At 42.2% G+C, this 16258-nt stretch overlaps 1 protein-coding gene and 1 long non-coding RNA gene across 7 annotated transcripts; one reads left to right on the forward strand and one right to left on the reverse strand.

Annotated features, from left to right (window-relative positions):
• Positions 1 to 720: 720 nt before the first annotated feature.
• On the reverse strand, positions 721 to 2711 carry LOC308479352. The gene is made up of 3 exons (XR_013987634.1): positions 2370 to 2711; positions 904 to 958; positions 721 to 777 (listed from the first exon to the last, which is right to left on the reverse strand). It is a non-coding gene; the product is annotated as an uncharacterized lncRNA (long non-coding RNA).
• Positions 2712 to 2833: 122 nt separating this feature from the next.
• On the forward strand, positions 2834 to 15456 carry LOC308479305 (mitochondrial glutamate carrier 1-like). 6 transcript variants are annotated; one of them, XM_081009898.1, is made up of 10 exons: positions 2834 to 2924; positions 7432 to 7563; positions 8745 to 8870; positions 9341 to 9396; positions 9892 to 9982; positions 10819 to 10937; positions 12868 to 13069; positions 13159 to 13313; positions 13631 to 13706; positions 14364 to 15456. In XM_081009898.1, the coding sequence occupies exons 2-10, from the start codon at positions 7544 to 7546 to the stop codon at positions 14521 to 14523; spliced, it is 1005 nt and encodes a 334-aa protein (XP_080866024.1). In that variant the 5' UTR covers positions 2834 to 2924; positions 7432 to 7543; the 3' UTR covers positions 14524 to 15456. The 6 variants fall into 6 exon arrangements, with proteins under 6 accessions (XP_080866024.1, XP_080866021.1, XP_080866019.1 ...); XM_081009895.1 differs by having other exon boundaries at positions 2837 to 2924; positions 7393 to 7563; XM_081009893.1 differs by lacking the exon at positions 2834 to 2924 and adding an exon at positions 2951 to 3108 and having other exon boundaries at positions 7393 to 7563.
• Positions 15457 to 16258: the final 802 nt, after the last annotated feature.

Genomic DNA, 16258 nt, shown 5'->3' on the forward strand with positions numbered 1-16258 from the left:
GGGCGACCAGAGCCGTCTCGGTCCCATGACCAGCGCGGAAGCCAGACTGGAATGGATCCAGAGCCGATGTTTCATCCAGAAACCTACCAAGCTGTTCAGCAACCGCTCTCTCAATCACCTTACCCAGGAATGGAAGATTCGAAACCGGGTGGTAATTGGATAGATCTAAGGGATCTAATGATGTTTTCTTTAAGAGCGGGCGCACCACTGCCTCCTTCAATTCCCCTGGAAATATCCCTGGAAAGTAAGACATCCCCCCAAAATAAGACCTACTTCCAGTTTTGCCTCTCTCTGTAATATAAGGCATCTCCTGAAAATAAGACCTCTCCGATAATAAGGCCTCCCCCCGAACATAAGGCCTCCCCAGAATATAAGGCCCCCGAAGCTACCATAAGGCATCTGACTCCTCTGGACTGTAGCAGCGGGCGCCGCTGCGCAGCTCACTGATTGGCCGCAGCACAGCCAGAGCTGTTCAGGCAGTGCAAGGTCTCTATAAATCAGAGAGACTGCGCCACCGCCATGACAAGCTGCCACCTGCTGCTCGCTCTACCCTGACGGAGTCTGGCTGACTCACAATTAGACAATAAATGTGTACCGTATTCTTCTTCATGGAAAAATAAGATATCCCCTGAAAATAAGACCTAGCGCATCTTTGGGAGCAAAAATTAATATAAGACAATGTCTTATTTTCAGGGAAACAGGGTATTTCCAAGCTCTTACAGTGTTTAAATCAGGTGTGAGGAACCTCGCTAAACAACTCCCATCAGCTCCAGCAAGCTGCAAAAGAAGAAGGCATAAACAAAGGGTGAGGAAACTCCATTTGGCCCTCTGAACTCTTCCCCTTGTAACCTGCTTCTCAGCAACACCCTCTCTCCCCCCAGCCACACCTTTCACTAACCTTACCTGTCCCGGAATGGTTGGAATGTATTGCTGAACACTGATAATGCCTCTTGCTTGCCTGGATGGAAGATGGAGCAGATATGTGTGTTTAAAACTGAACTACTGTACAAAGGTAGCATTTATCTTTGTTGCACCACCCACTTTTACCTGGGGCCCTGCCCACCACTGGCATGTGGCCCCCGAAAGGTTGCCCAAAAGGAAATGTGGCCTTTGGTCTGAAAAACTTTCCCCACATCTGGTGCAAACTATGGATTTTATCATGCATGCTTTTTCTCCCATTGACCTTAGCAGCATTCAAGGCTTATGCACCAGTGTACCAAACTGCAGCCAGTAAGAGTAATTGAGCAGTAGGAATAAACTTGCACACAACCACAGCAAGTTTTCAAGGGGGTGGGGGGGAGAACACTTTTGACACAATTTTATTGATAGACCATCTGCAGATTTTCCTGGAATAGAGGCATACACAATAATTGAAAACGATGTTCCTTTTTGCACTGCTGCTAAAGGTACAAGAGCCCCAACAGAGGCTGAGGAAAGGGGAGAAAGCCAGGGAAAAATGGAACATTATCTGTAAGCCATCCCTTTCTCATTTCTCCCTCAGGCAGTACAGAGTATCAAATAACGCTGAACTGAAGCTGGTCTTGCACTGAGGTATCTGGGCTTGTGCTGAGATGAGCAACTGCCTGCCCCACAAACCAAGTTCCTGAGAAGTTTCACATTACTTCTGGAGAGCCCTATAGCTTTCTCTGCTGCCAAGATACAGCAGGCAGGCATCAGTGGTTTTAAAGCAGGTTTGGGGAACCTTCGACTCTCCAGATGTTGCAAAACCACACCTCTCATCAGTCTCAGCAAGCATGGCCAAGGGCTGAGGGTGATGGGAGGTGTGGTTCAGCAAAATCAGGAAGGCCAAAAGTTCCCCTCACATGTTCTAAACAGAGATGTAACATAACTATTTATCTGAAAAGTAGCCCTTTTCTTTTATCCTAGATGTAGGCTGACATGGTGAAAAAAAAGCAGGGCTACACCAACCCCCAAAAGACACACACATAAATCTTGCTTTAAGCACCATCCATGAAACTCTTATTTATTTATTTATTGAATTAAATTGAATTTATATACTACCCTATACCCGATATCTCCTGCCAACCTAGCAGTTTGAAAGCACGTCAAAGGCAAGTAGATGAATAGGTACTGCTCCGGCGGGAAGGTAAACGACGTTTCCATGCGCTGCTCTGGTTCGCCAGAAGCACCTTAGTCATGCTGGCCACATGACCCAGAAGCTGTACGCCGGCTCTTTCGGCTAGTAAAGCGAGATGAGCGCTGCAACCCCAGAGTCAGCCACGACTGGACCTAATGGTCAGGCGTCCCTTTACCTTTATACCCGATAAATAAATTCTTGCCTGCATTGTTGCACTGGCTCAAGTGGGGTGCCTTCTCATCTTACATTTTTACGGTAACCCATCCAATACCTTCAGCAGAAACTATTCCCAAAATATTGGCAGGTACGTTGCAGCAACATTGGACAAAGGAGTGCACAAGAAAGCAGGAATTCATGTGGACTTGTAGCAGCCCGTTCAAACGGCTCTGTTGGTTCCGAGATCATGGCAGCCAGCCTTGTTGCCAGCCACCTGCAGAATGAAGCTTTTGATTGCTCACCAATCAAAACACACACAAGCTGCCCCTTTAAAATATGCTCCAGGCTGAGGACCTGGAAGAGCGGAGCTGCGAGTGCAGAAGGAAGGAGTGGAGCGCTGAAAGGAAGGAGATTAACGGTGAACGGGCTGCCAATGTGACCCATAGAGTATTTTGAGCAGCGCGCCTTTACTGACGGCGACTGAGCGGGACGGGGGGAAGCGAGCGAGCCCAGCCTCTTCCTACCATTGGGTGGGTTGCGGCAGCTCTGGCCAATCGCAGCGCGCCTTCTGTAGAGGCGGGAGACGCACAGCCGGCTGAGCAGCGGCGGCGGCGGCCGTTCTTTCCTACCTGTCTGTCAATGGAGCGGCGGCTCTTCTCGCGGCGGCTGGGTGAGTAAATGCGTAGAATTTGAAACCGAGAGCCGTTGGCCGTCAGTTGACCCGAGGGGAGGGACAGCTCGTGTTGCCTGGTCACCGCTCCGTTGCCATTTGATTTCAAATACCGACCCCTCCTTGGCATGACATATAAGGGCTAAGAATATTCATGGCCAAGGGTGGCTCCTTGAGATAAATGGTACTGAGGGGCAGGGATATGGGCAGGGCCGGGTTTAGGTTTGATGAGGCCCTAAGCTACTGAAGGTAATGGGGCCCTTTATATGTCCAGCTGTCCTTTGTCAACAACAAATTGTCACAGTTTTTTGTGTTGAATATATGCTAAACAGTACGGTAATTTATGGACCAATTGCTCATAACAAAATATATATTTTATCGAAGTAATTGTTGAACTGAAAAACAATTAAGAAGTATATTAATAGTGAAATAATTATTAAGCTCTAACTTAAAATGATTTTTATTCATAACAAACAATGCAAACACATTGGCATTTGGAAATAACAAAAGTTCCTTTAGATACCCAGTTTACAAAGACTCATCTATTTTAGTTGTTTTTTATCTTATATTTTGGAAATGTACATCCAAGTTTTGTTTTTTCTTTAATTTTTTTGGGGGGGTTGGCCAAGAAAGTGTGGCCCTAAGCTATAGCTTGTTTAGCTTATACGTAAATCCGGCACTGGATATGGGTACGTGTATTTGTGTTAAAATGCCCTTTTCTAGAGCTCCTGTGTCTCGCTGAACTGCTGGCTGACAGGTGGAAAAACAGATGTTCCTCATGCTGCATTGATAAAGCTGCACTAAACACAATTTTTATGTCTGCTGTGCAGCTGTGAAAAGGGGGGGGTTATGGCGCCCTTTCTTGAAGCCTGATATCTGTTTGTCAGCGAGAGGGTGATAGCCACCCACATAATTTCCAAGAGGGTGAGCTGTTCTAAGTCCGTTGGCAGCAAAAATAAGGAAGGGGTGGCTCCTTAAAACCACCTCATTTATTATAGCTTAAGTTTTTGTGGGGTATAGTCCATCAGAGGCATGGTGTTTGTGAAATGGCACTCTTACCTACCCACCGCCAGGGGATGAGAAAAGTGGGAAGAAGCAACATAACCACTAGCCCTGCCCCAACCCATGTACGTTCTGTGCAGACCTCTCCCCACCCAACCTCACCTTCTCTGCTTGGGAAAGTAAGAGAAATCAACCACAAAAGGGTAGTGGGGCTGGTACCACTTTTTGTTTTTTGTTTTTGCAAATAATATTAAACTTGACAACACAAACATCCTGCCATTGCTTTCCCCTGCATGCCTGTAGTTGAGCCTTTAGTTATTTGATGTTCCCAGAATGGCTTGCATAAAACCAGGTGGATTAGTAAAACAATAAAAGCAGAACAGTTGAGCACAATTAAGACCCTACTGTGGGACTTACTCCAAAGTAAGTGAGTATATGACTGCAATTTAAATGCCTCCCCTTTAAATCCAGATTTAAAAAGCATGGAAAAGCCTGGAGGATGTAGAAAGTATCAACTTTTGTCAAAAAGAAAAGGATACAGAAATGTGACAAATGCAGCCTGTCATGACGGTTTAATGATGGAGAGTGCTTTATGTGTATAACTGTTGCCAGGACATGGAGCTGTTAAAAGGCCCAGGAGACCTGCCAGAAAAAGGCTGTAATCTTAGAACGGCATGCAGAGTATATGGACTAGAATTACCAGGAGCGTTTTGTAGGATGCAGGTTGAGAGAGCCAGTACAGTGGTACCTCGGGTTACATACGCTTCAGGTTACAGACTCCGCTAACCCAGAAATAGTACTGAAATAGTTAAGAACTTTGCTTCAGGATGACAACAGAAATCGTGCTCTGGCGGCGCAGTAGCAGCAGGAGGCCCCATTAGCTAAAGTGGTGCTTCAGGTTAAGAACAGTTTCAGGTTAAGAACGGACCTCCGGAACGAATTAAGTACTTAACCCGAGGTACCACTGTACTTGTATGTAGACCATCGTTGGGTGAATTTGAAGGAAGCAGCCGTGGACAGGGCTGAAATAAGCTATCATTGCTGGGCTCATCACTTGCAACCCTGTACATGGCGTCCTCTGTTGTACTCCCAGCAGAAAGTCTGCTGGCAAAATGCTTCAGAAAAAATAGACTTGTCTAGAAAGCTCTAACCAATTCAGAACCAACTACTGTTGTTCTAACTACAATACTTCTTACTTCTGCCTCCTGCTGCTGGAAGGAGTGAAATTTCATGCATATAAGTGTTAGTGTGTCTCTCCCCACCCAAATTGGTAATGGCCCAGAACTGAGCCTTGGAACCAGCTCAGAACACCCTGGGCTTGCCTTGCATTCTAGAAGTTGAGCCCCATATCCATTTCTCATTAGTATTCACTTCTGTTCTGATGAAAAGTGGCTTCAGAGCACAACAGCATCTCTTACCATTTTCCTGCTTCTACAGTCAGTAGCTTCTCCAAGTATTGTGTATTGTACCTGCTCTGGGGTGTATGTGTTAGGGGAGGGATAGTACTTCTGGTGGGGGACAGGTCCTACTGCTTCTGGGGTAGTTTGTCCACCTTTGATCTCCACCCTGCACTCAGCTCTCACCTGTGGCTCCTAGAAGCAGTGGCGTAGCGTGGGGGGTGCAGGGGGGGCCGGCCGCACCAGGCGCAACTTCTGGGGGTTAGGGTTAGGGGGCGCAAATCCACGGGTTAGGGGGCGCAAATTACTTGCCTTGCCCCGGGTGCTGACAACCCACGCTACGCCACTGCCTAGAAGCTGTCAGAATGCAACAACGGCCACACCCCAGGAACAGCTTCAACTGGCCAGGTAAACCAGGTGAAGATAGCCGATGGGTTTCAAACCCTCCCTCCATCCAGAGAAGCAAGAGTCTTTATTGGAGTTCAAGGACATATTCCAGCCAGGCAACAGCGCTCCAGGGGAGATGCAGGGCCACTGAGGGGGTGTGGCCAAGGGAGAATTTTAGGGGCTAGGTAAAGAAGCCTGAGGGGTTGCATTCAGCCCCTGTGCCTAAGATTCCCCACCCTGCTCATGTGGTACTGGTATGTTGTTTCTGCTTTCACCCTCCAACCACTACTATTTTGCTACTGGCTCCAGTTGGTGGACTTCAGGATTTTATTTTATTTTTTAAAAAAGGTCCTGCAAGCCTGAAGGTTCCCACCCCTGAGCTAAAAGCACACTGCACAGACAGAGTGAATTTCATATCTTACCTCCCTTGGAAGTTGAGAAAGAGTTTCAGGAGCAGTGGAATGTGAATCAGCAGGTTTCAGGATCTCACATATCCAAATAATTGCATTTTAAATAATATTTTGCTATGAGTTTTATTTATTTATTTGTGATGCATGTGTTTTTAGTATTGCTTTGCTAAATTGCACCATTGTGGGAATTTGGTACAAGAAGAATTGACAAAAGAAATATGGGATGAGCAAAACAGAGATCACTTTTTATTGTTTTTCTTAGGCAAGAGCAATTATATAATTACAACTGCCTTGAGCAGTCACGGGAGAGGATAAATCAAAACTGTCGCTCTAGTTCTTTGCTGTTGTACAAAATTAAAGAGCCTTTTTTAAACTGGAGACACTTTAATGCCGCAACTGAAATTTCCCTGTGGGCTTTACAGACTATGCGTATCAGATGATCAGATTGTAGGCTAATAATATCTCACTTTTTGTGCAATGTACTCTTCTCTGATGTTAGTAATGGGAACTCTACCTCCAGGCTGGTCATTGCTTCTTGGTCATTTGCTCTTTATTGCATGACACCCCCGGTGGGCACTGGGAATCCCAATTACTAACTTAGCTGCCCATGTGATAGTGGCATTGCTCTGACACATTTTAGCATGGTCTTCCGTGGAAGCACTGGTGTGTTGTCTCATCATGGGAATGGGGAACCCCAACTACTAACCTGGCTGCCCATGTGATAATGGCATTGCTCTGACACATTTCAGCATGGCCTTCCAGGGGTACTTTCCATAATTGCCCTAGGAAATATTATTAGTATTTTCTTCCTCTTCACAGATATGCCCATTCCTTGAAGTCATGCAATGCAATCCTGTGTGTGTTTATACAAAATTTGCTTTACTCCCATTGAGTTTAGTAGCACTTCCTCCCTAGTAAGTGTTTTTGGATTGCAGCCTAAGTTACTATTTTTTCATTTGTGCTAATAGTACATTATGATTTTAAATTGTTTTGTGCATGACTTCTCACCCTCAACCCTATGTCACTAAAGATACCATCTTCCCTATAATGTCACAGTTCCTCAGTCATTCCTACATCAATATAATATATTTCAGTTGCATCTCTTACGGTATAAATTAATCACCTAGGTATTAATAACGGATGATGACACTTGGTGTAACAGTAGTGGTTAGAGGGTATTCTGATTTGTCATACTGAATTTGAGATGCTGTGAGCTGTTTGAAATGCCTGTATGGTGAAACAGCCAATGAGATAACTTTGGATTATTTATAGGACCACTGATGGATTTTAAAGCTTCAATTCACTCTGCAGATATTAGACAGAATTGTCTCCTTGAGGAACCAACTTCTCACCATCGGCAGCTTGTATTACTTACTGACCAAAAAGATCTTGGAGCACTTTTTCCTTTGTAATCCCAAAGAAGATGGCTGAGAAACAGATTAGGTATGTGTCCTTCCCAAGTTTTTAGAAATATAGTGAGCCTCGAAGCAGGCATTGGAGAAACAGTGCAATTGATTTACAGAATGAACATGACAACAAATGCTGCAAAATGAAGTTTGGTTTTTTATTTTATTTAATTTGAGGATGGCCATTTGGCCAGTCTAATTTTAATTTTATTTGAATTAATTTTGGGATGCATTTTAATCGATTGTTTGTTTATGTATATTGTGTTTTATATGATTTTAGCTGCTCTGAGCCCAGCTCCAACAGGGGAGGGCGGGATACAAATAACTTTCTTTCTTTCTTTATTTGATCAATAGTTTTATAACAAATTTCAAAGACCTGTTTTTAAAAATATTTGAGATTAAATTGCAACAAAGATGTATTTAAGAGCAGTTGTGATGGTTATTCTTACATACCTCATAATAGCTAGAAGTATATATACTCCTGAAGAATAACTTCATGTGGTCTGAAATGTAGCAGGGCAGCTCTCTTCATTCCATAAATAGTCTCTCTTGTGTCTCTAGACTAGGTGGAATGAGAGACCCAAAGGAACCAGTCTGATTTGGCATGGAATAGAGTAAGGGAGACAAGAAAAGAGAGATTGTTGTAATGCAAGGCTGTACATATGATGCAGCCCTAACATGCAAGAGTCTCGGTATGATGTGCTTATACCGAGCACATAAGAAGCTCTTTGAGGGATGTACATACATTAAACACATACTTAGAAACACTGCATGTTATGGACTGTATCCAACACTGCATGAGTGGACTTCTGTTTGTACAACTGGACTTCTCCCTGTACAGTCCAAAAAATACATTGTAAAAGGTCCCCAAGACTCTGGAACAGATTTTGAGGGTGAAGGGACTGCAGGGGAAAGGAGAAGAGAAGGAAGTTCCATTGTGTGAGTGGAACAGCAGCCTTGGCTACAATCCTGTGTTTTTTCATGTATGTCACAGATGTGTACCATTGTTGCATATGAAGTGTTCTAAAAGCTTTTTGTAGCAATGCTGAAAGCAACACATAGTCTGTGGCCAATCTCAAGGAAGTCAGAATTTGGTGCATCACAGAGCTGAATTTGATATAAATGAAATAAATATACAGCATAACTCTTCTCCAGCCCCTAGTTCTGGAAATTCTTGATTCAATTGCATACAATGGAATTCTGTTTTCTCTTGTTCAGTTTGCCCGCTAAACTTATTAATGGAGGAGCTGCAGGGATCATTGGCGTTACTTGTATATTTCCAATTGACCTGGTTAAAACCAGGCTACAGAATCAGAGAAGTGGACAGCAAGTCTACAAAAGCATGTAAGTGATCACTGGAAATGTATTGCATCTAGATTGACTTAATATTTGAGCAGCTCTTTCACCATTTGCAAGTACCTATGGATAGATGTAGGTGTTGGGAAAGTAGAAATCCACAGTTATTAATGGAATGATTCCATCAAGTATGGGTCTTTATCTGCATGTGTAAAATAAAGAATAATGTACCGGTGAATGAAATAAGGTAAATAGAAAATGAAAAAATTACTGTAGCCTCATTTTGGATACTAGAGAACAATAAAGGTTATAAATAAGCAACTATATGTTGTATTTAAGTAGCTATAATGAGGTATTATTTTACTTTTCTTCGTAAAATGCATATTATTAAGGCTTGATATGATATATTTTTTGTAGTATATATTACATTGGTCACTGCTGCTAAGCTCTAATATCAAATATGACAAGAGTATCTTAGCGACAGGTAATCTCTGACTATAGTGTTGTGTCTTGATCAGGTTGGATTGTCTAATGAAAACCCTGCGTTCAGAAGGCTATTTTGGAATGTACAGAGGTAAGTCTTTTCCTTGTTTTTGTAATGGCTGTAACTAACACAGTTATACTGCTTCATGATAATTGGGGACTTATTCATTGGGGTCTCATCCATTATGATTAGGGACTCATCTTGAAAGGTCAGAACTGGAGATCTCAATGTATTTACTAGTGAGTTGGCTGCATTGTTTCTGGAGCTTACTTTTAAGTAAACATTCATAGAGCTGTGCTCAGACATTTGAAACAAAGATGCGCAAAATGAGATGCAGTCTGCTCACACAACAGGATTTCCATTTGTTCTCCTTCTGCCACAATCTGCTATTGCTTTTAAGATTAGAGTTTTGTAAATGACTGTATAACTCCAGTAGTAGTTTCTGGGCTATTTCCAATAACTTTGAAAACTGGAATCTGAGTCCCTGCCACAATAAACGATGTGGGATACCTATAATCAAAATATATTTTAAAACAAAGAAAATCTCCTAATTTCAATTAAGCTTAAGTATGTATTTATTTTTAGGTGCAGCAGTGAATCTGACCCTTGTAACACCCGAGAAGGCTATCAAACTGGCTGCTAATGACTATTTTAGGCACCTTCTTGCCAAGGATGGGTATGTAAACTTGAGATACTAGAGCTGTCTCATTTGTACCGTACATAAGTTAAGTCTGTGTTCGTTGCGGACTCCATTATGTGAATGTGACAAATTGTGCAAAGCTCATTAAATAGTTTTTTGATCACCCTTGAGAGCAGAATGAACAATAATATGTTGATAGCAAGGCATGCAATATTACGAATCTTCTGAATGACCAGAAGACAAGTAATTATTGAAAACAGAAAGCAAAACTTACTGTGCGCTGGATGGACTACTTTGAAGGGCCAATGGGCTGGAAGAACAGGTCATCTTTGTGATGCACATAATCTAGCTTGTTCTCATGACTTCTGCAATTCACAATCATTTGTGCATTTCTATCCCAAGCCACTCCTTCATTTTCTTGATCATTGCTACCTCCCAAGTTCTTTTGCTGAACTTTGTGAAAATCCAGATATTGCAAGGAGGATAATATGTATGTATTAAGTACATCTTCGCAAAACTTCATGATTTCAATAACTTGCTGCAGGATGGGCAGGGAAAGGGAGGGAAGATCTAACACAGAGCATTGACATTCCAATATGCAACTCTATATGGACAGACAAAATCTTGTGACTTTGATTGTAAACATAAATATTATAATCCTATGTCCTGATGGGATATTGACTGCAAGAAGCTAATGTGTCATTTTCAATGGGTTTGATTCTCAAAGCCCCTTGCTAGTCTGAAGATAAACTATGTATTTCCTTTATACAGCCTTTTCCTTTTCTGGGATATTGCATGCTTGTATACTTTAGTGTTTAAAATAATATTTTTAGTATAAATAATATGTTTAATAAATACTCTTTTTATTACAGGGTAGCCCTTTCTTTATCTAAGGAGATGCTGGCCGGTTGTGGTGCTGGAACCTGCCAAGTTATTATCACCACTCCAATGGAGATGCTGAAAATCCAACTTCAAGATGCAGGGCGACTAGGTAACAGTTCTTGCCTATCATCTCTGAGAACAGGTTCTTGGATGATCACACAAAGCTAAAGTAATGGACCCCTGGATGGTTAAGTCCAGTCAAATTTGACTGTGGGGTGCAGTGCTCATCTCCACTTTCAGGCTGAGGAAGCTGGTGTTTGTCATCAGACAGCTTTCTGAGTCATGTGGCCAGCATGACTAAACCGCTTCTGGCACAACGGGACACCATGCCGAGTGCCAGAGTGCTCGGAAATGCCATTTCATACAATAGTCCAGTTCACACATAACACTAAGCCAAACTATCTAACTATCAACATGTGAGTGTGCAAGTACTCATGGTAACAATCATGGTCACTTCACTCTTCCCCAAGTCCTACTACTGCTAGGCTACCTGAGGCTAAGCTATGGCTTGGCTTAGCATTACTTGTGAACCTGGCCTTGTAGTCTGTAACAGGAGACAAGGTGCAACTCCATGTTGAGACATAACACTAAGCCAAACTAAGCAAGACCCAGGGGAGGAGTTAAGTAGCTGCAGTTTTTGCTGCAAGTACTGAGTACATATGCACACACCATGATTTGGCTTGGTGTTATGTACAAACTAACATGAACTGTTGAACAAGAGATGTTCAGTTTGGCGTAGGTTTCAATTACCATTAGTTTTGGCTGTCATAAGCTAGGTCAGTAGTAACTTGGTGGCTTGTAAAACAAGAACAGGGATTGGGAATAATATTGTCCCTACCCATGGTGTGTGTGTGTGTGCAGCATGAGTAAGTGTCTGGTATTTTATCTCATCCTGCTATGGATGGCGGCTGCAGAAAGTTATGTACCATAAGGGATCATTTGAATGTATTGCCTAATTGACAAGAAATGGTAATCTAAGGCACAACAGTGCTTTAATCAGTTCCAGAACTCAGTAATGCTTCTAAGTTATTGAGCCAGATAAGTGAAAAAATGAGTATCAGTACTGTGTTATCTGTATAAGAGCAAAGTCTTATGTAGGCAATTTATGACCCAGAAATATGGAACACTGTTAAAGAGCAAGGCAAGACACCAGAAGTCAGCACATAAGCTAGAGCTCCCTGCTGTGCAATCAGGATTTCAGATTGCAGGGGGAACCTATGTGCATATAACAGACTCCCTTCTTCAGACCTTCCCTCAGCTCATAGATGGCAAGGCCTATAGGCATGGCCTGTTCCATGTGGTTGTATCAACACTTATCTTTTGCCCCATGCTTTCCAGGCACAGGTCTGCACTTTAAAGCTCTGTGTCCAAGTGCTTCCCCCCACCCCTGAACTTTTCCTCAAAAACCCACTATTTAAAGCTGATGCTCAATGAATGGCAATTTAGGTTCTCAACAGATTGTCGTTGGCTTCTATTCAGCAGTAAAGAGCAGGTTTTCACGGTGAAGGCTCCAGAGCAGAAAAGAAAGTGCACTCAAACCTTGGCTCCAAACGCCTCTGTTTTGGAACGTTTTGGCTCCCAAAAGCTGAAAACCTGAAAGTAAATGCTCCAGTTTTCCAACATTTTTCGGAAACCGAACATCCGACACTGCTTCCGCTTGATTGCAGGAAGCTCCTGCAACAAATCAGAAGCCGCACCTTGGTTGTTAAACATTTCGGAAGCCAAACAGGCTTCCAGAATGGATTACATTCAAGAACCGAGGTTTGACTGTACTTGGATACAGAGCTTTAAAGCACAGGCCACACCTGGAAAGTGTGGAGGAAAGGTAAGAGTGGATAAGCCCTTAGAATGTCCAAATAGTGCTTATGTTTCACTATCACAGAGCTGCTTATAGGAGTTACAGGAGCTGAAGAGATTTCCAGGGATCAGACCTTCAGGTAATCAGATTTAGAATGCATCTCAGACTTGTATATATTTAGGGTGAAATCAAAAATTTCAGGAGACCAATGAGCCTGACATATTTTTAATTGTTCTTTCAGCATCTCAGCAGCTTGTGAGCAGAGTTCCTTGTTCATCTCCTGGGTGCAAGCTTCTAGCTGTCAGCCCTGTTCTAGCCAGAGCATACAATGTAGGACCAATTGCCTTTCCAAGGAGGATATCTGCCACACAGATAGCAGTCGAGCTTCTGCATACCCAGGGCATTAAAGGACTCTACAAGGGTCTTGGAGCCACCTTGCTGAGGTAAGGATGGAACATCTTGTCCTTCCCATTCCCAGCCCAGTTTTTACAGTATGTGACTTTATAAAAATGCAATAACTCTTGTGTTCTAGGGATGTACCATTCTCGGTCATCTATTTCCCGCTGTTTGCCCATCTGAACAGAGCAGGACACAATTCCCTGGAAGAGAAAGCCCCTTTCTTTCGTTCTTTTCTAGCTGGTTGCATGGCCGGTTCAGTGGCAGCTGTGTCTGTCAATCCCTGTGATGGTAAGAGAAGATTTATATCTCATCTCTTTTGTGTTTCTGTGTTTCATGTATTTCATGCTTCTCCATACAGTAGTTATAGAGAAATACTGGGAAAAGTGGATTTCCTTGTGAATCTCTGGAAGCTACCCTTCCATCTGTTAGGGCTTTATGTGTAGGGAAGCTTTTTGTCTTCAGAATATCACAGTGCTTTAATAAATGTAGAAAAGAATGAATTTTAATATGCTGTAGTCATAATGTTGTCAGGCTTGCCTGCATTAGTCTTCTAACCTGGCAAACTGTCGGGCAAACCCACAGCAAACAATATTTTTATTTTGCAGTAATAAAAACTCGTCTTCAGTCAATGGGCAAGGGAAGAAATGAAGAGAGTTATAATGGAATTATTGATTGTGCACGGTAAGTAAGTAATAAAAGCACTGTGAATAACTGACTGTTCAGCCAGAGTGTAAGCAAATGTTTATGATGTTAAACAGTATGTTAAATGTGGAGGAGGTTTCCTGTTTGAGAAGACATGAAAAGTACTTACGTGCATTCACACTAGACCTTTTAAGCTGATCTTCAGACATATGAAGGCAGTTTCCCCTAATTTGCCACTGTAACCTCTGCAGTCAGAAGGCAGCTGTGAATCTGATAAAAGTAGGAGTAACTGACCCTAAGCACATGGCTATAACATTTGGAAGCTACTTCCAACATGATTTATCCTAGAATATGGGCTGAAGAACCAGCTGTCAAATATCACAACCATTGCTTGAAGTATAACCATACAAAAATGCTTTTCAGTAGCTTCCATATGGAAGCTATACCCTTTGAATTGGCCATAAACTTGTAGGAATCATGCCAATTTCTGTTGTGTTCCTTTCTCTTTTAAGACTTCTTTTTATAGGGTGAGAGGTGAATTACAGCCGCAGGAGGGAATTAGGTCTTCAAGCTTTTGGCAGGACAACACATGGAGATTTTTGAGTGAATGTTCAGATCTGGACACAGGAGTTGTGAAATGATACGTGCAGAATTTAGTAGCCAAGTATATATTTGGTATTGTTTTCTCTCTTTCAGGAAACTTTGGATGAAGGAGGGTCCTTTAGCCTTCCTTAAAGGGGCTGGTTGCCGAGCCCTGGTCATTGCACCTCTTTTTGGTATAGCTCAAGGTATTTACTTTATTGGTGTTGGAGAATTTCTTATTGAGCTATACCAGTATGGAAGACTTTCTCCCTAGACTTCCTCCTTGTTCTTTGGACCTACTGGAATGAATCCACAAGAATCACCAGACAAGACACAAGAAAACAGTGAAATTTCAGATTGAATTATCAGTGTTTCTTCTGTCAAAACTTAGACTCAAAGCCAAGTCCACCTGAGCTCTTAATTGTTATCAGGTTTTGGAGCCAGACTGACTAGGCACATAGTTCTCTACTGGTGATGTGTCTCTTTTTCTTATGAAGTAAAAAGCCAAGAGTTGTGACACAGTAGGACAGTCATCTGAATATGTAGAATGCAGGATGCATTCTGGGAGTTAGAAGAATGAAGCCTCTGGTAATGGAATGGCAATGGCTACTTTTTATTAAGCCTGGCTATGGGAGGATGTATCAGAAAACCTTTTTTTATGAGTGGAACAGGAAAAGAAACTTTAAACAAAATTATTGGGGGAGGGCACTTGCAATCGTTCCAAGCATGTTAGCAAAGATTTAAAAAATGGGAACAAATTTTGTGAATTTTTTATATATCTGTCTTTTATAACTTATAACTTTACATAGAGTAAAGAATTTGGTTCCTGTGGTGACTGCTAAGAACAGAGCAATGTAATACAATACAAGGGTTAACAGGTGAAGGAAGCACGATAGGCTATCAACCTAAAGGTTTTCAGAAATGCTCTCTGGAACCTAGTTATAGGGACTAGCGATCTCTGTAAGCTACATGTTGTGCAAATAAACTGCTAAGCAGTTTTTCTTGGGCTGTTGCAACTATGTTTTTGTGAAGCTATATTGTAGGTTTTACTGTTCATAATTAACTACAAAATTTCTCTATCAAAAGTGTGTGTTTTTTTAATGAATTATAAGATGGTCTCTAGACATACCATGAATAATGTGTTGGCAGCGCAAGAATTATCATTTTTCTTTGCTCTTATCCTGGCACAATAAAATGGTTCAGACCAGTTCTGTGTGTGTTGTCTTTCTTGTGACTTTGCTAAGTACCCTTTGATATTTACATGTGTTATTGACAACTTGGGTGAAACTCTATTTTTCTTAAATCGCTTATCCTTCTATCGTCACACATTCTTATGAATACATTTGTGTAAGCCTTGCCAATTTTCTAAATGAATTGAAATTACCCGTCTTCTGAAAGACCTGCTTTATCCATATAGCTCACTAGGCAACCACCTGTCACTATGTCTGTTCACAGAAGTAGCTTTTGCTATGCTCTGGGTGATGGTTCAGTTTCTAGTTATACCCTGCCTGCCCCGCCCCCGCCCCCCAGTTGTCTACCTTCATTATACACATGATTATTTTATATGGCTAATTAACAATGTTACAGTGAACACAACTGGCACTCTAGTCCAAAGAAAACCAAGAGTCCTGTGGTACCTAATTTATTATGGCATGAAATTTCTCAGAATCATAGAGTTGGAAGGGACCCAAGGGTCATCTAGTTCAACCCCCTGCAATGCAGGAATCCCAGCTAAAGCATCCATGACAGATGCTGTCTACAGTTATTTGTGATATAGTAAGATAGTCTTTGGAGTGCCACAGGGGTCTTGATCTCCATGGTTATTAATACTTGACACAGCAATGGCAAAGACTGGCAAGCAAATCACAGGAGCTAATGAAATATTGGTGTAGCTGTCAGTGCTGAGAACAGCATAGCAATTCTGGCCGAACATACAACTTCCCTCCTCTGTCAAAGCATGAATGGAAGGGGCTGGCTTGTTTTGCTTTTCCTCAGGAAGGAGAATGAAT

The sequence above is a fragment of the Podarcis pityusensis genome (genome assembly GCF_964106645.2).
Source record: "Podarcis pityusensis genome assembly, chromosome: 6".
Lineage (NCBI taxonomy): Eukaryota > Metazoa > Chordata > Lepidosauria > Squamata > Lacertidae > Podarcis > Podarcis pityusensis.